Below are 24,001 nucleotides of genomic sequence, written 5' to 3' on the forward strand. Positions count from 1 at the left end.
GCGGTGTCCCTTCTCTGCCTGTGCGGTCGTGAAGCCGGGGGCGGGGGGGGGGGGGGATACGGGGGTGTTAGGCCTTTCGGGCACTGCCCACCTACCTCTGGTGGCCAAGGCAGGGAACGCAAAGCCACAGTGGGGTGCACAGGGCAAACGTGGAGGAGGAGGGGCGGCCACTTGGAGCAATGTCGGCCGGCCGGGGAGCTGCTTACCGCTGGCGCCCAGCTGGGGACGGCTAGGAGTACAACCGCTTTTCGAAACTCGACCCAGCAATTCTCCCGGCGGCTTCCACCCCAAGCCGGAAGCAAGGCTTCGAGACGGTACAGCAGCGTCCACTGCGGCAGTCTTCCCGATGGCCCACAGGTGGGCACCACCCAAGAGCCGGCCGTTCACACCGTGGTGCAGCCGGACAACGGGGAGGAACTCGGAGCATGAGCTCAAGACGGGCCAGACCCACGGGTCCACACAGTATGATCCCACGCACACGAAACGTCCAAATCCGGAGACAGAGAGCAGATTATCGGTCGCCTAGGCCATGGAAATAAGAGATCGATGGTGGGCAGAGCGATCCTTCTAGGAATTTTTATTTACTGTACTTGTGTGTGCGTGTGAGACCTCTTTTGAGGCGTTGAAAATATTGTTTGCATAACTTTAAAGTATAGGAAGTCCCAATTTAGTGGGGGGGAGGGGGGGAGCAGCGTCCATCCAGGCAGTCGGTTCTGATGCAAATTGAATACCTCTTTACGTTTTCACAATTGCCTTGTATCATCAGTATCTTGAGAAATCTCATCACTGTCTCTGCGGGCTGGAGACATTTACACACGGACATACAGATATAGTTTAGCATTTGTCCAGACATGGTTCCGATGCGTGGTTGCTCATAATATACGTCAGAGACTCCTGTACTGCTCACTTCATTTTAATGGGCCAATTTTAATGGGTGAAATCTAAAATTAGCTCAATTAGAATCAAAACCACCCTTCCCTTCAAGGGGTCCTGGGGAAGAAGCCCCTGAGGACTCTGGTTCAACATCCAGCGGCCACTTGTGTCCTGTGACCCACTCAGTTCCCTGCCAGGCCCCTGGTGCTGTCAGGGGCAGGGCTGAGATGTTAAATTTGGGGGTATGGTTCTTTCCGAGCCCAATCCAGAGAAGGCAGCAGGAATCCTCGTGGACACAAACTCCCTGGGCAGTGGTGGGCAGACCACTGGGTGGGTGTGTCGTGGCTGCAGGCCCACTCTACCATGCAAGCCCCCATTGATCCTCCTTGCCCAAGGGATGCCCCCAATCCTCCAGTGGGCACATTGCTCAGGCCATGGGCCCAGCTGACGGGCAGGGCCCTGGAGGTAGCTGTTTGGTAACCCCAGCCTCTGGTCCCCCTCCCTACTGAGTGAACCCTGTGAGGGCTGGCTGGGTGGAATGGCTCCAGTGGTTTCTGGGTGCTGGGGCCACAGCCACCCTAAACCAGGGCCTCTATAAAGTTTGAGTTGGAAGGAGGTGACCCAAGAGGCCTAGGCCCTGATCACTTCAGCTCACAACCGGCTCAGCCGGTTCTCCCGCGCTGGTTCTCTCCTGGGGACACCTCCTCCCTGGGGGCCTCCAGGCCCTGAACTCCCAGACCCTCACTCCCACTGCACTGGGTTGCCGGACCAGAGTCCCTTCACCACACCCACCCCTGCCTCCCCAATCCCACACAGCCCAACCCAGGCAGGGTACATTTCAGTTCTCTCTGGGCCCCCCGGAGTCAGCTCCTGAGTGGTGTGACCAAAATCCAAGTCCAGGATTACGGCGCTCTGGAAGCTGGATTGGGAGCAGCTGAGGGAAGAGGTCCCCTAAAACCCTCCCCACCACACACATCCCACACCCCAAACAAAACACAAACAACAGCAAAATCAAGCAAACAAGGCAGCAGAGGTCGTAACAGGCTGCGTTTAGTGGTTTTTATGTACAAGAAAAATGGTTGTTGGTTTTGCTTTTTTTTTCTTCTGGATTTTCATCAACTTTTGTCTTTTTTCATTTTTTGTTATTTTTAAAATTATTTTAAAGCTTCCCCCCCGCCCCCCCCAAAAAGTGCATTTTTTATCCATTTATTTTTGTCATCTCCCACACGTTATAAAGACTCTCAAATACAATCTGTGGAATGTCTGCTCTGTGCTGTGCCCCCCCCACCCACGGGTGCTGCCCCAGCCCCTCCCCATTTGCCAGGCCTAGCCCCCCCCAAAGTCCAAGGCACCTCAAGTCCAGGCCAGGGGCAGGGGAATCTGGGCCTCAGGACCCCACAATCCATAAATGGATGAGGTCCCCCCCAGCCCCCTCTAACTCCTAGCCCTCCCCCACCCCACCCCCCAATGTAAATCTATATATTTAATGCAAACTAGTCTTCTCTCTGAGGTTGTGACCCTTGGGGTGCTCTAGCCCCCCAGGCCCCTGACCCGTCCTGTGCCAGCCAGCCACCCTCCTACTCAGATCCGGGAAGGCTGCTTCTTCAGCTTAAATAACTTTTTAAAATAAAACTGCAAATATAAATATCTTTCTTTCTCAAAAAATAGGATTTTTGGGTGGTTTTTTTGTTGTTTTTTTTTTTAAAGATTTTTATTATTTTTTTTGTCCCATGGGTTTTTTGTTTTGTTTTGTTTTTTTTGTCTTTTCAGTCTCTCCGATTTGCCTCCTACCATTGCGCCTGCAGGGGCGCTCCCAGTCCTGGGGTGGAGGTGGACCACGGGACCCTAGGCCCTGCCAGTTTCCTCCATGGGCAACACGCAGCTCCTGTTCTGGTCCAGGGTCCAAGGAGTGAAATGAACCCTCTAGGAGGAGGCGGCTGGGGGTGGGCAGGGACTACCCCCCCACCAAAGGTCCCCAAACTAGCCGGCCGCGTGGGTTCTCCGGGCAGTGGCCGAGGGGTCTGACTTTGGTATTGCCCGGCTGGTCACAGAGCCACACCCGGCATGTACATTCACGAGTTATAATACATTTTTTTAAGTTTTTGCTTTTTTTTTCCCCTTAATCTCAAAAGGCTGAGGAGGGGGGCAGGGGGGGCTAGGCAAAAAGAGCAGCAGCAACAGGAAAAGAATGTCACTCTCTAGTTGGGAGGGGATCCTCAAACTCTGGTCACTGCTGCGGACAGGGCTATGGCCCCTGTGTCTGACCACACCCTCTCCAAGGACGCCCCCTCCCCCTGGAGCCCCCACCTGCAGCCCAGGAGTCTGGGTACACGCTCCTGTCACACACGCACGCACCCACCAAAGTCCGTCAAGATGATGGAAATAACAATTTTGCTTTTTTTTTTTTGCTTTTTTTTGTACCAGGCAGTTAAAAAAAAAGAAACAAAAAACACCCCGAAACAAAAAAGAAAACACAAAAAACCCCACAAACAACCAAACAATAACAAAAAGAAAACCCCAATTGCTGTCCTTTCTGACGAGTCAGCCCTCCTCAACGTGATTATTATTGTGTCCGTTCGTTTGTTTCCTGAAACGCGAGAATTCAGCAGTATCTTTGGCAACACTTTATCACGACCTTAATTTAAAGAATAAAAATAAAATCGATCCATGTCTATATACAGTATGTGATTGCGCGGGAGCTGGGCGGCGGGGGTGGGGCTGGGGGCTAGGAGGCGGGGAGGGGGCACAGGGGGTCCCCGCTCTGGGCCCATGCAGAGACTGTGGCCCCTAAGAAGGCCCGCAGGAGGGGAGGTTAAGGCAGAGTAGGGGTGGGCTGGCGGAAGCTGAGCACGGAGCTGGGGAAACGGTTTAGTGCAATTCCCCCGAGGAGGTTTGTGGTAAAGTGTTGCCTGGGGGGGCTGCAGCCCTGGTTTCTACTTGAAATCCCAGAGGGCTCCGTCCCCCAAGTCTGGTCGCCCCCACTGGCCAGGACATCTGTGATTTTTGTTTCAATTGGTTTTATTGCGAGGGGGTGCATGGGAGGGGGAAGAGGTCTTTCCCCTCAGGGCTCACCTTTCTGGGTGTTGGGGGAGGCAGCAAGGAGGTTTGGGCGCAGCCTCTGGGGGGGGGGAATCCCTGTTCAGCATCCAGAAAGAGTCCCCTAAAATAGCTCGCCCTATCACTTTCAAGTGTGAAGGCCACAACCTATGGCCCCCTGGTTCTGCCCCCCCTCCGCCCACCCCAGAGGGAGGATCCTGAGACTTGGGGGTAGGGGGGTTGGGGGTTAGGGGGGAGTAGTCTGACAGGCTTGCTTGAAAGAAGGGAAGAAAACAATCCCATAGAAACCATGATGAAAACTGCCTTCTTAAAAAGTTTCCCTTGAAGAAATGAAAGAGGGAAAAAAAAAGACAAGACACTGTTGGGCACGGGAGGGGGAGACAGGCTGGCAGCTGAGGCGGGGAGGGGGGGCAGAGAAGACCACCCCCCACCCTCACCCCACCCTTGGGCTTTGACAAGAACTGTCCATTTAGCAGTGTCTATTTACAGGGTCCCACGTCAGGTTTTGCATATGCAAGAGGGGTGGGGGTGAGGGTGCCCTGGCACCTGGCAATGTCATCCCCCCAACCCTGGCCCCTATCCGTGGCCTGAGGCTCGGTCCGCACCGGGCCTTTTGGGAGCCAGGTTGAGGGGAGGCAGGTACCAGCCCCCAGAGTACAGTCAGTGCCTTTGAGTAAGAAGGGGGGGTGAAGGGGAGGGGGTAAAAGGCCCTGGAGAGGTAGGGCTCCCTTGTGTGGCCCACCTGGATGGAGACAGTGCATCCAAGAGGGAAGCTCCAGGGGGAAGGGCAGCCATGTTGGAAGGAAGCCCAAGTGCAGGCAAGCAGGCGGTGGGGCAGGGAGAAGGAAGGTGGAGACGAAATGACTCTGGCTGGTTGGAAGGCCAGCCCTCTCTCGGGGCCCTTCCCTGAGATAGGGGATTAAGGAAGGAGGGTCCCCCCTCCATAGAGATGGCCACTGGTATGGCTAGGAAGGGGTGTGTGGGGGGGGGTGGGGCCGGGGATATGTCTGAGACCTTCTCCACATCAGGAGGGAACAAAAAGAACAGAATGGAAGGGCATGGACAACACAGGAAACAAAACCCCACGGTCCTGCCTGAAATTCCAGCTTCTTGAGTACGCTCCTTCCCCAAAGCCTACCTGACCCCGCCCCCTCGGGAAACAGAAGTGGATTCTTCGCTCGTGGTGGGTTTTCTTTTTATTATTTTGTACAAAAATAAATCGGCTTTTAGGAATTTCTTTTGCGCTCTCTCTCTCTCTCTCTCTCCTCTCTCTCTTTTTTTTGTCTTTTCAACTTTTCATAGAAGTTGGTTACAACTTGTAAACATGTTTGTTTGTTTTTTAAATTAAGAATTAGTACCCGTTCCGTGACAAAGTGCCGAGACTTCGAATGTGGCTGGTTGCCTTTTCTGTGTTGCTATGTGTTTTGTCTGTCTTTTACTTTTGTGAAATCGGTTGGTTTTTGTTATTGCTTTTTTAAAAATGTGTGTGGCATTGTAACTTCTAGACTTTGCTCCTCTCCTCCCCCCTGCCCTTCCCTGGTGGTCCATTCCTGCCATCTGAGACCCTCTGCTCTCAGCTATACCCCACCCCCCTGCTGTCTGCTCCTCTGAGGAAAAGTATATTATATATATCTATATATATATCTATATATAAATTTTGTTTTTAAAGAGAAACGGGAGGGGGGGCGGAATCTAAAAAGTGCTTTCTTTAAAAATTGGGAAAAGGGGTCTGGGGAGGGAGAAGACCTACTAAGTGTTGACTGCCCCAGGGGCTGGTCCTCAGGGGGCCCTGCCTGTTGTAAGTGCCGTGAATGGAAGTGGCAGGACCCCAGGGGGGGCCATCCTGGTGGGGGGGGCGCCCCCTCCCCATGTCTTAACCCCTATCTCTCCGGGCCCGAAATAAATAGATTTGTGTCTCCTTGGCCAGGAGACAGGGGATGGGTGAGAGGCCAAAAGCAGGAGGGAGGTGGGAAAGCCTTTGGGGAGATCGTCAGGGGGAGACCCCCCCCCTTAGTAAGTGCCCTGAGGAAGGAGGGTGGGGGGGTCGGGGGCCATTTTAACGTCCGCTCACAGCGGACAGAAGCATGTTTAAGGTCTTGTCTAAAAGACCCGCACACACCAGAGCGCAGAGGGAAGCATTCAGCTGTCTCCAGCAGCCCCCCCTTCCCCAGCCCCCCACTCCAGCCCAGGGCCCGGCCTGGGTGGCTGTGACGCCCAGGGGGGGGAAACGGGGGTCACGAGGGCGGGGACTGGAAACCCTTGTGCCCCACGAAACCTCCCAACCCAGACCCCCCCGCCGCAACCCAGCGACAGGGGCAGGGGACCGACCGGCAGCGAGAGGGTCCCTGTTTGGGGAGAAAACGTCATAAAGGAGAAAATTCTAAGAAAAGCACTATCCTAAAATCTGTGATGTTTCATATATATATATATCTGTATATATATATAGAGATATAGATATCTGTATATAGATTTTCTTTTTTTGTGTTTTTTTCGGGGGGTGGGGTGGGGGATTCTCTCTCTCTCTCTCTCTCTCTCTCTTGGGTTTCTGGTTTGTCTCGCTCGCTCGCTCGCTCGCGCTCTCTCTCTTTTTGGTTTTTAAGCGAGTCCGGCCGCTAAGTTGCCCTCGGTGGCGCCCCCGCCGCCCCCGCCGCCCCCGCCGCCGGCCCCCGCTACATTCAGCGGGCCCAGGCCCTCGGCCCCCACCTCGTCCTCGTCCTCGTCCTCCACCTTAAAGTGCTTCTCCTGGCCGTTGCGACGGGCGTCGGGGGAGCTGGGCGTCGCGGGGGTGCCAGGGGGCGCGGGGCCGCCGGCGGGCGCGGGGTCGGGGCCCCCGCCCCGGACGCGGGGCTTGCGGCCTCGGCGCGAGGGCACCCCGTTGCAGCCGTCCTTCTTGAGGTGTCTGTGCAGGTGGTCCGAGCGCACGAAGGTCTTGCAGCAGCTGTCGCACTGGTAGGGGCGCAGGCCCGTGTGCACGCGCATGTGGTTCTTCAGGTCGTAGTTGTGCGCGAAGGCCGCCCCGCACTGCTGGCACAGGTACGGCTTCTCGCCCGTGTGCTTCCGCATGTGCACCTTGAGCTTGTCCTGCCTGGGCGGGGGCGGGGCGGGGAGGGGCGGGGTCAGCGGGCGGGCGGGCGGCGCCGGCCCCGCCCCCGGGGAGGGAAAAGCGGCCCCTGTGGGTGCCACGCCCCACAGGCTCCCTTGGCAGTGCAGACGCACCGGGTGCCTCTCGGAAGAAAGGCCTGGCGATCTGCACCTGTCTAGCTGGGGGCCACCCTGTGTGGAGGGGTGCAACTGGCCCCTATAGAGACACTGTATGGTTACCCATTGGGCTGCGAACTGCAAGGTCAGAAGTTTGAAACCACTAGAGGCTCTGTGGGAGAGAGGGGCAGCTGGACACTCTAGGAAAGCGTTAGCGTCTCAGAACATCGCAGGCCACTTCTACCCTGTCCTGTTGGGCCACTCTGAGTTGGCATCCACTCGATGATAGTTTGTTCCTTTTTTTGGGGGGGGGGCGGGGGCGGTGTATACAGACGCCGTCCAGGTAAGCACGGGGCTGCTGAAAGAGGGGCCGCCGCTCCCAGAATGACCGACAGCCCTGGGAGTACAGGATGGCTAGGAGTTGGAATTGGCAGGGGGGTTGCTTTTCCCGGTTTGGTAATCTCTGTGGGAGCACATCACCACGTTCGTCCGAGGTGTGCCTGAATAGGCTGGCACTGGCTCTGGTGGGCTGCAAAGGGCCCTGGTGTCCACATGGGTCAGGCATGGGGCTACTGCTAAGGCAAGGTTGGCAGTTCAAACCCACTGGAAAGCCCGAGGGAGAAAGATGAGGCTCGTCTGACAGCTTCAAAATCCACGGGGAATGGTTCTGCCCGACCCTGCCGGACTGTGGGAAAGGGCTGCGTGCACAGCAGTGGATTCAGTTTTTCTGATCCGGTCATCTCAAGGAGGGCCTCTCTTCTGAGGTGCCCGTGAGTGGGTTAGGTCATAGACAAGGGCTAAACTGAGTCACGCAGGGGCTCCTGGGGGGTGGGAGGGGGTTGCTGAGGGTTTCCCAGGAGTGGGGTCCGGCATTCAGGTCAGACAGTTCCAGGCGAAGGAGGCCAATCAGGGCAGTTTAATGTCCTGAAGGCAGCAGCCGGGGCCTGAGAGAAGCCTTCCCAAGGCTGTGGACCCCGCCTCCCTGCCGATGTGGCCTTGGGCAAATGGCTGAGCCTGTCCTGGTGGCCTGGGTCTGAAACTGCACTGCACTGGGCTGACCTTTAGAGGGAGCTCGCCTGGCCTGTCCTTTGAAGCACCTCCCGGTGAACTCAAACCGCCCGCCTGCCAGTGAGCAGCTGAGCGCTTCACTGCCTGTGCCACCCAAGGACCTCTGAACCCAGCGAAGGGCAGGTCTGCTGGCACCCAGCTACCGCGGGGTGGGGTGTGTCAGCTATAAGTATTGATCCGGTGCCCGCTGAGCCCTAGGCCCTGTTCCAAGTGCTGAAAATGCCGAAGGGAACAAGATAAGCCAAGCCCCTCCTTGCTGCCTTGTCCTGATTGGTGACCCACAGACTGACCAACTACACAATGACTGACCGCTGGTCCCCACATGCTCAGGACTTCCTCATCTTAGCCCTGAAAGTCCCTGGTCCCGGGAAACCCCTCAGCTCGGGTCAAATGGAGACAGTTGTGTCTCCCTAGAAATGGAGGCCCCACCCCACCCCAAAGCCCTCAACTGTCCCCTGGGCCAGTTTCCCTCCTTCCTTCAGTTCCCTCCACAGCCCAAGCTTCCTGCCTGCCAGCACATTCAGGCACACAGCTGCCCCAGGGCCTTTACACAAGTTGTCCTGGATGCCGGGAGCCAGCACATTCTCCTTCGGGAGCCTGGAGAGCCAATCTCAGCATGAACACCACCACTGAGCAAGCCCCAGAGAACATCAAATGGCCCGTGCGTGCTGCTACTGGTCACATGCTCATGTGATAATCGTTTGGATCGATAGGGCCACATAGAAATACATGGTTCAAATCAGTGTCACCTGCTGCTGGCCTTTGTCTTTTTATGGAGCTGCCACAATATTTAAAGTTATGGTATATAGCCCACCTGGCATCTCTGTGGCACAGTCCCAGCCTATACCCATGAGGGTAGATTCCTGTCTGGAACCCCCAGGGCAAAGGCAGGGGCCAGGGTCTCTCATGTCCAGGATCCAGTCAGCTCCTAGCTGATGTCTCTTATGCTCTGGGTCTCTTCCTTCTCAGGCAACACCAGACTGTGAGCAATCTTCAAGGCTTGCACTAAGGCACTCCTACTCATCCTTCAAAACCCTACCACAAATGCCCTTCTTCCTCCAGGAAGTATTTCCTAAACCCCAAACACTGACACACCCCTACTCCTCCTTCAAAGCCCTACCAGAAATGCTCTTCCTCCTCCAGGAACTCTTTTCTAAACCTCAAACAGTGATGAACGTCTACTCTTCTCCAAAGACCTACATCAGATGCCCTGCTTCCTCCGGGACGTCTTTCCCAAACCCTAGAGACCTGGCACTCTTCTGAGCTACTCTAGTTCCAGGTCACGCCCCTCAGTGACAAGCCTGACCAAAGGGAACTCAGCCTGTGTCCCTCTTGGCTCTAAGCAGTCCGTGGCCAGGCAGCTGTGCCTGACAACAGAGCCACTTGGTCGCCTCGCCACCCCAGCATGAGCTGACAGAACTGAGCCTGAAGCAAGCTCCTTCCTTGCTGCCTGGCCCGACCAGGACTGTTATCAGTCGTGGGCCTGTGGCTTCAGAGGTAGCCAGGTCCTTTCTGCCACAAAGCCTTCTCTTGTTTGCAAGTGTCCTGTCCAGCCTGGGAAATAGGGAACTCGGTCTTTGCTGGCCTCGTAGGGAGAAGTCCACAGCCAAGCACCCCAAGCCTCAGAGAGGGGGTCTGGCTTGCAGGGAGGTGCACAATGGGCTGGGGGCTGAGCTGGGGCAGCAGGGGCGGAAGCAGCCAGGCTTCATCACGGTAATTATAGCCCTGGTGGCCACAGGCCGCACTTACTCAACACTCGGGCGTGACTCAGAGGGGCCTTGGGGCTCCCGGGCCTGCAGGGAGGGTGGGGGCTGGGGCCCTGGGTGCAAGACCCAGAGAGCCAAGTAGGCGGGTGGGAAAAAGGCCAGGTCATGTGGCCCCCTCTGGGCCTCAGTTTCCCTGATTGTTAAACAGACTGTTCCAGAGTGAGGTTGGTGGCTGTGAAAGGAAGCTCCTAGGCCAGGGCCGGTTCAGGCCCTGCTTTCGAGCTGGTCCCATTTCCAACCTTTGTTCCAGTCTACTCCCATCTGAAGGCCCTGGACCACCTGTCCTGATCTAGCCCCAGAGACCCCCAAGTTCATCATCACAGATTTTGCCAACTTGACTGGCTCCCAACTTGCACGCCCTTTGACCCTACCCAGTACTCCTGGGCCAGGGATTCCGGGCCACTCCCTCTCTTGGCCTGCCTAGGCAAGGGGGTCAGGGGGTGCTGGAGTGTCGATTGGCCCCCAGTTCACTTCTCTGTGGGGTGGGGCCGGGAGGCTGGGACAATGGCCTCTTTCTTCAGCCTGAGTGGGTGTGGCTGGGGGATCCCCATGGCGGGCGGGGGGCAGGGTGATGCTGAGTCACCTAGCCTGGCCAGGCCCCTGGGTGCCAGCCCCCACTGGGCTGGCCCGCCCTAGGTCCACATGGCCTAACCAGCCACCTCTGAACTCGGCCTTCCAAACAGCCCTCACCTGACCTGGGCCTGCCTGGCCCAGTGAGCCCGTGGCGCCAGCTGCTCCTTCCTCCACTCACCCCCAGTCAACTCTGCCACTGGGCCTTTGCACGGCTGGTGCCTCTTCCGGGAACACCCTTCCCTGCACATGTCTCCACAGCTCCCCCTCTTTCCTGCTCAGTGATCAACCATCACCCCCTCAGGGCCGCACCCTGGCAGGGCTCCTGCCTGCGTTCTCACCTGAGAAATGTGCATAACACACCTACCCTAGGTCCTTATGCAGTCCTGGTTATGTGGGGCTGCTAAGTTCAAAACCACCAGCTGCTGGCTCCACAGGAGAAAGACTGGGCTTTCTATTCCCATAGAGTTACAGTCTTGGAAAGCTCACAAGGACAGTTCTGCCCTGTCCTTTAGGGTCTCTATGAGTCAGCATCGGTGGCAGTGAGCTTGCTCTGTGGGCTGGGTCCTTGGGCATGGTCCACCACCCAGGTCTTGGAGCAACAGCCCAGCCTGGGTGGACCCCTGCCACGTGTTCAGCACCTACAACCGGTCTGGACACACAGTGGACGCTCAGGAAACACTGGAAGATCACAGCATGATTCTGGGGCTGGACCTTCTAAGACAGCCTCATCTTTCCTCTGCAGAGCAGCTGCTAGGTTTGAATGGCCGACCTTGTGCTCAACTACCTTAGTAGCTTAACTACCTTAGTGCTCAACTACCTTAGTAGCTCAACGTCTAACCAGCAGAGCTTCCTTAGCAGGCACAGGATCAGTGGCCATCGAGTGAGCCCGGACTCATGGCAACCCCTGGTATGCATTGACAGCCTGGTTTTTCTCCTGGGGTTTTCAGTGGCATGCGGCCAGGCCTTTCTTCTGAGGGGCCTTGGAGTTTGGCCTGAACCTCCAAACTCTCAGTAGGGGTGTTCAGCATCAGTAGCACACAATGCCTCCAGTCTACACCAAGTCCACGACAACTGGCCTGGGCCATGCCACTCTCACCAGAATGTCACCAGGGTCGCAGTCTGTCTAGATCTTTCTCAAGGGGTGCCTAGGAACCCAGAAATAGAGGAGGCATGCCTCTAGGTCAGCTTTAGGGAAGGGAGGAGGTTTGGGCCAAGGGTCCAGTAAGCTGGGTCACTCTGACCCCCATCCACCTCATATTGGCCCTACCCCCAAACCCCGACCCACTGAAATGTGTCAAAGGTAAAGATGTCACTTGGAGGGCTGAGGTGTGCCTGACCCAAGCAGGCTATGGCATTTCCAGTCGCGGCCTCTGCCTGTGACAGCCAGACGGTGAGTAAGAAAGAGCAGCACGAACTGAAGGACGTGCTGGCCGAGAGGGCAGAAGCATAGGCTGGTCTCTCTCGGGAGGAGAAGTACAGCCAGAATGCTCCTTAGAGGCAACGGTGGCCAGGCTGCATCTCATGTACTAGGGGCCACTGTCGCTGGAGCAGGACATGTGCTGAGCTAAAACTACCGCACCAGTCAACCCAAACTCTCGACTGCCACCGAGTCATTTCCGAACCTTTGCGACCCTACAGGGCAGACTAGAACTGCCCCTGCGGGTCTCCGAGGGGGCAGGTGGCCCCTTCATTCTCCTGGTGGGGCGGCTGGCAGAGGGTGTGAGCTGCTGGCCTGTGGTTGGCAGCCCAGCGCGTAACGGGCTCCATGTGAAATACAGGGTCAGCCAGCAGAGATGAAGTGACACCGTGGCCTCCAACAGAACCGTGTTTGTGAGGATGGGGCAGGGCCCTGTACTGTTGGCAGTGTTTCTTTCTGCTGTGCGTGGCGGGGTCAAGAGTCGGAATCGACTCCAAGGCACCTGACTGCAGACCTCTCCCGCTGGCCCCGCCCCTTCCCCACAGGCCCCTCCCGCTGGCCCCGCCCCTCCCGCTGGCCCCGCCCCGCCGGGCTCACCTAGTGAAGCGGACCTTGCAGATGTTGCACTCGTAGGGCTTCTCGCCCGTGTGCGTCCGGATGTGTCGCGGCAGCTTGCCGGCGCCCTGGATGACCTTCTCACAGATGGGGCACTTCTGGAAGGCCTTGGCGCGGATCTTCTTCTCCACTTTCTGCGACCAGGCCGGGTACGTGTCGCCGTCGTGGGTGGCGCTGAAGTACTTCAGGTAGTAATCCATGACGGCCTTGTCCTCCGCCCGCGACTCCTCGTCGCTGTCCCCCGCCGCCGCCGCCGCCCCAGCCCGGCCCACGGACGACATCATCTGCTGCAGCAGCGTGCTGGCCGCCAGCCCGTCCCCTTCGGGCCCGTCGCCGTCCCCGTCCTCCGCCGCGCCCGACAGGAAACCCGGGGAGTCGCTAGGCTCTGGGGCCGCCTCCGAGAGCGAGGCCGCCTCCTCCTCCCCAGCTCGGCCGTAGTGGCCGTTCTGCGTGGCGCCCGGCGGCGGCGGGAACAGGCCCCCGGGGGCGTCCTCGTCCCGCTCAGGCCACAGGCCTGGGTTGCTGTCGCCCTCGTCGCCCTCCCCCGCCGGGGGCCGCTCCCCCGGGGGCCCCGGGCCGTAGAAGTCCAAGCCGTTGCAGTCGCCGGCGGCCACGGCGGCGGCCACTGCGGCCACGGCCTCCTTGGTGGCGTCCAGGTCATCGTCGGACGCACCGAAGGCCGACCAGGGAAAGGGGGCAGCGGGGGGCAGGCTGTTGATGGGGTTGCTCTGGAAGAACTCGAGGTACTCTTTGGCACGCAGCAGGTTGCGCTGGTCGATCTGATCCACGAGGTCCAGCTGCCCGGCGTCGGTGCCGGCGTCGGTGGCCAGGATCTGCCGATCCAGCAGGTCGGCGCAGACGTGGCTGACGGCGGGGATCTCCAGCAGGCGGGCGGCACTCAGGATGTCGCCCACATTGGCCGTGCTGACGGTGAGGGTGGCCGTGTAGGCGAAGTCCACCAGGGCGGTGAGCGCCTCGGCGCTGACGAAGTCGATCTCGTACACGTTCTGCTGGTCCACCACGGCGCCCGACGTGAACAGCTTCTTGAAGTACTGGCTGCAGGCGGCCAGCACCGAGCGGTGCGTGGGGAACTCACGGCCCTCCACCAGGATCACCACGTCGCACAGCAGGCCCTGCGTCCGCTGCTCGTTCAGCCCGCTCAAAATGTCGCTGCTGTGGTCGGGGAACGGGATCCCGATGGGGCCGTCCACGCCGCCGGCCATCTTCCGCGCCGAGACCTGCCACATAGGGGAGGGGTGAGGGAGCCGTGGTGAGGACATGGGCGGGAACGCACATATGGCCCCACCCCGGTGGCCCCAGAGTCTCCGTGGCCATTTGTGAAATGCCACCAAAGCAGGCCACCAAACCAAACCCTGTGAGTTTCTGCGGCTGTCACTTGATGGGAGCAGACAGCCTCATCTTTCTCCCAGAGGGGCTAGTGGGTTCCAACCGCTGACCTTGAGGTGAGCAACCCAACTGGAGACCCACCACACCAGCGCGGGTCAGCCCACAGTAGGGGCTTAAAGAGCACGGCACCATCGCTGCCACTAGAGGGCCCTGGAGGAACATCCATCAGAGGGGGCCTTGGGGGCTCTTAAGCACACCTAAGGAGCTGGGCAGGGCCTAGGCTGGCTGTTTCTGTTACTCTTGAGAGCCACCCAAGTCCCATATGCAGGAGAAGGGAGCTTGGGAGGGCTAGCCTGTCCCTGGCCCCACCCACCGGGAGGACAGATACTGGGGCTTTGGACCCTCAAGCCTGGCCGTCCTGCAGGGGTCCAAGTCAGCAGGAAGGGATGAGGCTGGCTAGTGCTCCCCCATCCCCACACACAGGACGAGGCTCAGCCCTGTGAGAAAAATTGAGGACCCAAGCCACCTGCCGTCTGCCTAGCTGTCGCCCCTAAAGTGAAGCCTACACCTGCCTCCCCAGAGATCCTCCCCCAACCCTCAGCACCTCCACCAGGCTGTGCAGCTCAGCCTGGCCAGGCCCTGGTGCTCTCTGGGACTCAGGCTCTCCATCTGTCTAATGGGTAGGGAGCTTTGAGAGGGCTGTGCCCTGGGGGGCCTGACTGACTGACCTGCCCCCTCTCCCCCTCCCTCCTTTTTCCGCCTTCTCCCTGTGACTCATCCACCCACTCTGAGCTTGTGTAACCCTCTGGCTGCTGTCCCCACCCCTCCACCCTCTCCAGGGAGCCCCTGGAGGCCCCCAGCCACCCCGAACAGCACATTCTTTCGGGCTGGCTGCGGTGCTCGAGCTGGAGTAGCCTCTGGACCAGGTCTCCAAGGAGAAGCCCAAGACTGTCCAGCCTCCGACTGTGGAGCCGCAAGCCCCTCCCACCTGGTCTGGCTCGGACCACGTCTTCCTGCTCTGCGGAAGATGCAGGTGGCCAGCCTGGTGCTATTCCGATTCTGCTTTCCTACCCAGACCTGGTTACTCTGGCTGGCTTGGTATGGCTGGGGTGGGCGAACTACACTTCCCAGGATGCCTCTCTCCTTGTGGCCCACGCCTACCCACCCTGGATCCTGCCTGGGCCCAGCTGCTCAGCCTCTGCCCCACAGCCAGCCTGTGTGTGTGTGTATTTGTAGAGAGTGTGTGTATGTGCTCAGTAGTGGCTGCAGGAGCAAGGAGGATGGGGTGAGCCCCCTTTGGCGGCTGCCACCATCTGCCGTCTAGCCGGATCAGACAGCCTCTGGGGGAAGGAGGGGGTCTTTGACCCAGGCCACCCTGGCCTTGCCAGGCAGCTGCAAGCAAGTTAAGGTGCTGCCTGGCCTCAGGTGGGCCTGTCACATCCCCTGGGCCCTCTAGGTGGGGACCTGGCAAGTGCAGGTTATCCCAGCCTGTGTCCCACCCCTTCTTGGCCACATGTGGCAAGATCTACCTTCCCACAAAGCCTAGGGTCATGAGACCTCTGGCAGAAGGGGCAAGCCTGGGCCCGGAACTGGGTGTCCTCTGCCTGGGTCCCCAGCGGCTTAGCCCCTGGGTCGCCGGGGTGTCCTGTGAAACCCTGCCTGCCGAGGGTGGGAAAGGGCTCCTATTTCATAGCCGGGAGACCAAGGCCTAGAGAGGGCTGGCACCCGGGCCAAGGGTACGCACAGGTGCGAGTGGAGGCAGTCCCACCCCTCCCCCGAGAGTCCCAATGTCACTGGAAGCCCACTCTCCAGAACTCGAGAGGGAGGACAGCATCTTGGTTAGCCCCCTTGGCAGGCGAGGCCCCTAGCTGGCCCTGCACCCTATAGGTGCTCAAGAAGTGACAGTTTAGGGTTTAGTTCTTAACAATCGCAAAAGCCATTCTCTCCTCTGGGGGGAGGAGGGGAGGCATGCCCCTACCCAACAGCCTTCATCACAGCCCCGCCCCTGCCGACACCTCTGCAGGATTTCCGGGGTGCCTGGTGCTGACTCCGCAGCCCGTGAGGGGCAGGCCCCGGCAGGCCCCTCCTGGTCTGGAAGCTGGGTGCCCTTCCCACAGAGGCACACAGTAGGGGCGCAGCAGATGAACAACCGGGTGGACCCGAAAACTGAAGAAACACCCTGCAGAGCCCACGCCCAGCCCCACCCACCTGGCTGCTGGGGCACACCCAGTGTCTGTAAGGTCCCACCTCTGATCTAACCTAGGGTCAACTTGCTGCTGCTGCTTTCCAAGGCAGCAGGACCCAGGGCCGATCTCAGTCCTCTGGGGTCCTCCTCTGAGAACTTTCTGGAATGAAGGCAAGCTGTTCCTTGGGATAAGAAGCTGGTCATTCTCAGGTTAGCCACTCGACCTCCCAACAGCTCTGGGAGGCTCAGAGGTGTAGGGGTCTGGCCAAGGTCACCCAGATCTGAGCTCCTGTCCCTCCTAGGGGAGGGGTAGACTTGGCATGGCAGGTGTCACCCAGGAGGAAGCTGGGAAATGGGGGAAAGCAGGGAAAGAACACACAGGAAGCCTGGGGCTCCCCAAGGTCACCTAAATGGGTGAGGGGTGAAGCCCAGTCTCCTGCCTCCCACACTCCCTGGGAAGGGTTGGTAATTGCCACCAACACCTTCTAAGAGTCCTGGGGCACAGCTTAATGAGGGGTTAATGGCCCCCAGCCCCCTCCCCCCACCAGTTAAATGGGTACACCTGGGAGTCATACCATGTCCCATACTGGGCTATCTGGGTACAAAACCCACTCCTGGCCCAGGGCCAAGCAGCATGACCTTGGACCTCTCTGTGCCTCAGTTTCTCCAGGGGCAGGGACCACACCCAGAGCCTCAGCCAAACTTGTCTGAAGCCCTACTGTATACCAAGAGGCCGCCCCCAAAGGCACAACGCTGTTCTTCCAGCTTCCTTCTGGAACTGTCACTCCAGAATCCAGCCCCCTCTCCACCTACTATGTGGCCAGGAAGTGGGCAGGTAGTCCTAAAAGTAAAGACTAGGCTCAGAGAGGGTGGGTGGTGGGCCCCAAGACACACAGCAAGTGGGGCACCCAGGTGTGGCTGCCAGACCTGTGACCGCTGGCCCCTGCCCCCTCCCAACCCTGGGACTGTGTCGCAAGGTCTGTGCAGACTGGCTACCCCACCCTGACCTGGTGCCAATCCCTGCCTGGCCCGGGCCGGCTATAATGGGAAGGAATGTGGTGCCCATGGAGGGAGGGGTAGGGGGACTGTCTGCCTGCCTGCCCGCCCGCTGGAGTGGCTGCCCCACTGCCTGCCCACCCCCTGTACAAGAGGACCAGAGGGCCGCAGGGCCAGATACCAGCAAACAGGCCCTCGGCCATTTTCCCTGTCCATTTACTGCCCTAAATGGGGAGGGGCTTCCTGCCCAGGCCTTAAAGGGCCAGAGGCAGGAAGGCTGCCGCACAGCGGGAAGTGTGAGTGGGGAGGGTGAGGAGGCCCTGGGGACCCCATCTGATTCCCAGTTCATGGGTGAGGTCGGAGACCACCCTGTTCCCACGCTCGGGGTTCAGCCCCAAGACCCAGGTTCAGAGGAAGCTGGGGCCGTCCCTGGTGGAAGCAAAGGACTGAGTTTCTCATCACTGGGGGTGAGTAAAGGTGGCTCTGCCCACGCCGCCCTTGGCTCTGCCTGCACCTGCTCACACGAGATGCCTGGTCTCTCTCTCTCTCTCACACACACACACACACACCCCACCCCAACCCGCACGCACACAGGCCCAGTCCGAGCAGGTGGAGACTGGAGCCTGGGAAGCCCCCATGGAGTCTGTGCCCACGGCACCGGGTCAGATGGGAGGTGGGACCAGGCCTTGTTTTCCAGTCAAACCAGAAAGGCGTGGGTGGGGACGCTTCCACGGAGAGGCTGGCCTCAGCCTGCTGGGGGGACAGATGGAGGGGCTGTGTTTTGGCCACCCTCCTCCCCAAAGTGTAGGCTTTTCTGCCAGAGAGCACCTTCTGCACCTGGGGGCTGCGAGCTTGGGGCTGGGCTGGGGGACTGGTCCTTGGGGCACCCGTAAGGGAAGCCAGGTCTGGAGCTGGAAACAGGCTCTCCAAGAGGGCAGAACCTTTCCTGTGGTCATGGTACTTGCTTCTTAGGGTGCCAACTTCCCTCCATCACCAGTTCCCCTGCAGGTACATATCAGTAGGGCCCACCCCCCATCACTCTCAACACCACACACACACATACAAACATCCCCCCGACCCCTCCACGCTCAGGAGCTGCCTCCCTGAGCAGAGAATCATGTTACCTGAGGAGCCTGGCGCAGACCCCAGCGTGGAGATGGCATGCGATGCTGGGATGGGGAATGAGCCCCAACTAAATCCCTCCCATGATCCCTTTCAGCTCTGGTCATCTCTCCAACACACAGACGGGGATCCTGAGGCTGGTGGAGGGGTAGTGGACTTCATATATGGACTTCATGTGGGGCAGAGGGCCAGGAAGGGATAGGGGAACCTTCACCCAGACCCCCAAGCCTGTTCCTGTGGTCTCTGCTGTTGCCTAGGGCTGTCACTAGGCGGTTTATGGTCTGTCTAGTGCCTGGGGCCCCAGGTGACCTTAGAGTGGGGCCCAGAGTCTTGGTCATTTGGTGACCCCACCCTTCATTCCAGTAATACCCGGAGCAGAGCCAGGGGCTCCTGTTCTACAACAGGTAGACAGAGCCCATCTCTGAGGGGAGGAGTGATGTCAACAATCAAACCAATATACTGAGGTAGGGGTGTGTGTGTGTGTGTGGGTGTGTGTGTCAGAGAGAGAGAGCGCACGCGCGCGTGAGCGAGCAGGAAGCAGCCCCTCTAAAAGCGGCGAATGTCAGCGTTCCCTTTGGCCACCAGGCGGTTGGGACTAAGTGGCCCTGGCTCTGAAACAATAGGACCATAAACCCAGACCCCGCCTGCCTCTGAGGGCCAAGGTGCGAGCTAGTAGCTCAGGAGGGGAGCCCATAAACGACCCAGCCAGGTGGGGCTGAGAGCCAGGAGCAAGGGGTGGGGTTGGGATAGTGGGGGGAGCCGATGTGTGACCTCAGGAATCTTGCTCACCCTCTCTGAGCCCCAAAGAGGTTTAAGCCAGGCAGTTGCCAGCTGCTTGAGGAGTCTAGATGGCCGACCTCTAGCTGCATGGAAGACAGGTGGGCAGGTGCCCCTCAGCTGTGTTCCAGGGAGGATCCTGGCCAAGAAGCAGGATCTCAGGAGACAAGCCCAGCTCCAGTTAGGTGACCTTGGCTTGTCTCTGGCTCCCTTCTTGCCTCAGTGTTCCCCAACCAACTCACCACCTGCCCAGGAACTTGTCAAAAACCCCAGGTTGCCCCAATGAGCTGCCCTTCTAGGCCTTAGTTTCCTATTTGGCTATAAGGGCAATCAATGCCACCTGCTGGTTCTAATATCCAGAGAGAGAGGCCTCAGGAAATAGGGGGTTGGGAGGTGACACCATCAAGAACCCCACCAGCACCACAGAAAATGCCCCTCTGGGCTGTACCAGCTACAAGCCTCAGTTTCCCCCAACAGAAACAAGCCCCGAGGCACCATGTGTGGCTGACAGTCATCTTCGAAGCCAATCACAACTGAATAATAAATACCCCCCCAAAGTGACCCATGAATTAAATTTTCAGTGTCCCCAATGGCTCCTCTTTCCTTCATTAGCCATGCAGAGCCCAGGGCTGGCTCCCGCTCCCCCCTCCCCCAGGCTTTGGCGTCACCACAGCAATGGCTGGTGGTAAACAGAGCCCCGGGCCCAGCATGCTCCAGGGCCCACCCCTGGGGAAAAGGCCCCCTGCCTGGTGCTCTGGACAGCCCCACCGGCCTAGGCCCTGACCCCTGCCCCAGTTGCCAAGGCAGAATGTGGGACCTTGACTCAACCAGACCCCTCCCCTGGAGCGTGTGCCAATAGGAAGTGGTCGGACAGGGTGGGGAGCCCCCACTAAGTGGGATCTGTGCACTCGGGGTTACGCCCTGGCCCTGCTGGAGAAGGGGGTGGGGGTTACACGGAATCCCGGACGCAGAGAGCGTCCGGCTCCGGCTCCCGGAGGCAGCTGGCAGGGAGGGGGCAGTGGATGAGCCAGGTGGGCACCGCCCGGGCAGGGGCACCAGCACCCCTCTCTCACTTCCGCCGGCTGGCTGGAAAGGGTGAGGGGGAGGAGAAGGGTGTCCTGCCTCTCTGCGGCGGCGGCGCCACCAACTCCTGGCTGCATTCCCCACGCACTTAGTGGGTGCCCACTGTGTGCCCTAGCCTAGTTGGTCAGTACCCTCCTCTGCGGCCCACCGGGCTCCCCCTCAAGCCTGCCTGCCCGACTGCCAGCGCGGGCACTATCTCCTGAGTCCCGCCAGAGCCCGTGGCCTGGGGTGCACCGGCTGGGTCCCCGCGCGACTCAGCCCCTGTCAGCTACTAGGCCCGGGACTGGGGTGGGGGATGGATCCCACCAGCTCTCCCCCAGCTCCGCCCGAGCTCCGGGTTCGCACGTGGTGGTGGCGTCAAGGGGAAAAGGGGGGGACCAGGTCCGAGAACAGGAGTCACGCGCTTTGGGGGCGCGGGCGGGAGAGGTGGGGTGCTTACTCCCCGCGACCAGGGGTCGGGAACCAGCGGCCGCGAGGGCAGGCGAGGGGCCCGGCCGGTCCCCCCACCCAGGGCTGAGTCAGGACCGGGCGGGGGCAGGAAGCGGCCCCCTCCCCCGCACCGGCCGCAGCCCACAGCCCCCGCAGGGTCCGCGGGCCTCCGCCGCGTTGCCCGCGCGGGGGCTCCTACCTCCTTCCCGGGGCAGCGGCGAGGGGGCCCGGCCCCGGCGGCGGCGGTGGCGGCGGCTGCGCTGGCTCCCTCCGAGGGGCCGGGAGGCGGCAGTGAGCCTGGCCCCGCGCCACCCCCCGCCGCCGGCGGCCAATCCCCACCCGGGCTGGGGGGAGGGCGATGCAAATTACCCCGGATCTGGGTCCGCCCGCCTCCCCCACGCCCCGGCCCGGCCTGCACTAGGCCGCGCATCCCCGGGGTCGCCTGTGCCGCGCGGCCGCCGGGGCCGCCGCCCTCCCAGGGGAGCTCGGGTGGGAGGGGGGGACCGGGGCGAGGGGCTGAGGGGAGGGGGGCTGGGGCCGGTTACACAACCAGGTGGGGAGGGGCCCCGGGGCGGGGAGGGGGCCGGACCGCGGGCCGCGCAGCCGGAAGCCGGGGACCGCCACCGGCCCCCGGCGAGGGGAGCCGGGCTCTAGGCCCCGCCTCAGAGCCGGCCGGGCCCGCCTCCGCGCTGCGCCAGCATCCCGCACTCATTGGCTGGCTGGCCCGCCGTTCACCGCCCCTCCTCCGCACCGCCCCTGTCCGCGGGCCGCCGAGCGCCGCCGGCGCGGGGAACCCTGGAACTTGTAGTTCACATTGCAGGTCGCCTGCCAGTTGCAGGCGGCGGAGAACTACGACACCCAGAAGTCCTCGGGGTCCCGCCCGCCCACCCGGACACTCCACCCCTTCCCCCTCCTTTGCAAAGCCCCCCTCCCTGTTTTTTCAGCCCCCTCCCCCCCATCCCCGATAGAGCTCAATCCTGGCCAACTCCAACGTATGCACGCAGCGCCAAATAGGCCCCCGGGGGGCGCGAGCGCCCCCCGCACCCAGCTGCAAACTTAGCACGCGACGCGCCCCCCTGTCTCCCCACGCCGGCTCCCCTCACCCTCAATGCAGCTCCACTTCCCCTCCCCCCTCTCCCCGCGCGCCCCGAAAAGCCATGCACCCGGGTGGGGGGGGGGCTGACGCACAAGACCATGCACTTCGCCCCCGATCATCCCTCCCGGGCGGCGCCCCTTCCCCGCGCCCGGGATCCGAGGCACCTCCAGTCCGCGGGCAGACAGCAGACACCCCCTCCTCGGAAACTTGGGAATGGTCCCCGGATCTCCAGTCCGCAGAGGGCAGAGTGGTCGCAGCGCCCCCGGCCCGTCCCCGCCTGCACCCAGTCCCCGGGGCTGCGCGGGGCGCCCACTTACCTCGCAGGGCCGGGCCGGGGCGCGCGGGGCCGGGGCCCGGGGTGGGGACTGGGCTCCGGGCCGCTGGCCTCCGGGGTCCGGGCGCTCGCTCGCTCGGCTTCCCCTCGCTCTGCGCCTCGCTCGCTCCGGCGGCGTCGTCACTGCCCCTACAGTAACCGTACAGTACAGCCAAAGCCCCGTATGATGCTCGCGACTCCCTTCCTGGTTTCTCCGAGGGCAAGAGGGGTCCTCCCTTGTCTTAAAGGTGCCGCAGCCGCCGGCCCCCCCCCCACCGCGCCCAGCCCGCCCCCCCCCCGACCGGCTTGGAGCCTGGAACAGGCTCGGCAGGTCCCCTCTTGCCACGTCTCTGCCCTCCCGTGGGGCTTCGCCCGCTGCGCTGGGGAGCCTGGCGGTTAGTAGGTTTTGTCAAGTTCAAGGGGGGGGGTCCGGCCCGCCCCCGGCGCACCCCCCTCCTCTGACCTCTCCGCCCCGCGCCGCGGCGCCGTGCCAGGTAGCCAGCTTATCTGGCCCCAGAGCTGCCCGGGGCACTGGGGGGAGCGGGCCCCCCGGGGCGGAGGGGGGTGGGGGCCTCCAGATAAACAGGCCCCCTGCCTCTGCGGCGGGCGGGGCGCGGGGGGGTCGCGGGCTGTGCCCCCGACGCCCGGGGCGTGGCACAGTGGCAGCGGGGGCGGGGAGGGCTGTGCGCTCGGCCAGGACGCGCACGGGCGTGGGTCTCGGCTGGCCTGATCGCGCGGGCTGGGGGTGCGGGCGCGGCGGGCCTCAGTTTCCCCAGCAGCACGGGAGTGCTGGGAACGAAGGCTCGGGCGCGCCTGGATGCCCTCGGTTCCTTGGCCAACCTGCCCTCCTGCGATTATATAAAGGAGTCTTCTCCACCCGCTGCGCCAGGGGCGTAGCGGAGGAAGGGGTTGGCGAGGGGCAGTCAGGGCGGTTGTTTTCCCCGGCTTGGCCAAGCGCCCCTACCCTACTGCGGGCTGCTGGGCGGGCCAGGGGACCCAGCCCGGGGCGCCTGGGTGCTGCGGGCCGCTCCCGCTGGGGTCTGCGTGGCTGGAGAGGGGCGGAGGTGGGGAGTGGGGAGGCGTTGGCTCGGCCCAACTTTCTTTGCCTGTCTGTTTCTCCCACTTCCTCCCCGGTCGTGGGAGAGGTCCTGCAGGGGAACGGGGGAGGGGGAGGAGAGGCCGAGTGGTGAGAACAGCCGGCCAGACCGGCCGCCCACTACATCCAGTAGGCGCTGGGGGAGGGTCGGCTTGTGTCGTCAGCTGCCTGGAGCCTCCGGGCCTCAGTTTCCCCCTCCCTCCAGGCCTGGCCGGAGACTGCCGGCTCCCGCTGGAACTGACCCTTCCAGGAGTGCTTAGCGGCAGCTGGCTCTGTCCCGGGTCCTGTTTAATACCGGAGTCCTGACAGCCAATCCTATTGTCACTGTTATGGTTATTCTGATTATTATTAGAAGTCCATTTCTACCTTCCAGAAAAACAAACAAACAAATAACGTGCCCGGCCGAGGTTTAAGATCGGCCCTGCCGGTCCTTTTCCAACTTCAAAGCCTTCCCTTCCCCCCACCCCCTTCATTACCTCCCAGCCCAACGTATTAAAAGCACCTTTCAAGTCCTAAACGGGTTGTATTGGCTTTTGTCATAATAATTTGGCTTCATGGGGAGCCCGCTGAGGCCCCCAGAGGGGAAGCCAGCGGCCCCCACGCCTGGAGCGCTGCAGCCCGAGGTTCCGGTCCGGGTGGGTGGAAGGCTCTGGGGGAGGGGCCGCCGGCCCATGATGAGGGTGGAACCGCGTGGACTTTGTTCTAACGACCCCGCCTGGGTAATATTCGCCCTTCTTCCTGAAAGTGCCAGGCCACCCGCCTGGGGCACACGAGTCCAAGGAGAAGGCTTCCAGGGCTCCCCAGCGCTGTGCTGGGATCCCCCACGCGCGCGCACACACACACACACCCCAGAGAACAGACAGGCCATCCTCAGACCTAGTTGGAGGGACGGAGGGGGGGGACCGGTAGGGGGACTTCAGATTGCAGTATGCAGGCCATGACTCAGTTTCCCATCCTTCCCAGTCTGTAATCCTGCACCAAGGACTCCGA

General features: G+C 61.0%; 1 protein-coding gene across 4 annotated transcripts; it reads right to left on the minus strand.

The window, feature by feature from the left end:
• Positions 1 to 2,581: 2,581 nt before the first annotated feature.
• Positions 2,582 to 22,185, minus strand: ZBTB7A (zinc finger and BTB domain containing 7A). Of its 4 annotated transcripts, none has more exons than XM_075545081.1 (3): positions 21,920 to 22,185; positions 12,550 to 13,805; positions 2,582 to 7,015 (listed from the first exon to the last, which is right to left on the minus strand). In XM_075545081.1, the coding sequence occupies exons 2-3, from the start codon at positions 13,788 to 13,790 to the stop codon at positions 6,526 to 6,528; spliced, it is 1,731 nt and encodes a 576-aa protein (XP_075401196.1). In that variant the 5' UTR covers positions 13,791 to 13,805; positions 21,920 to 22,185; the 3' UTR covers positions 2,582 to 6,525. The 4 variants fall into 4 exon arrangements, with proteins under 4 accessions (XP_075401196.1, XP_075401194.1, XP_075401195.1 ...); XM_075545079.1 differs by lacking the exon at positions 21,920 to 22,185 and adding an exon at positions 20,706 to 20,988; XM_075545080.1 differs by lacking the exon at positions 21,920 to 22,185 and adding an exon at positions 18,220 to 20,646.
• Between the last annotated feature and the right edge of the window lie 1,816 nt (positions 22,186 to 24,001).

The sequence above is a fragment of the Tenrec ecaudatus genome, chromosome 1 (genome assembly GCF_050624435.1).
Source record: "Tenrec ecaudatus isolate mTenEca1 chromosome 1, mTenEca1.hap1, whole genome shotgun sequence".
Taxonomy (NCBI): Eukaryota; Metazoa; Chordata; class Mammalia; order Afrosoricida; family Tenrecidae; genus Tenrec; species Tenrec ecaudatus.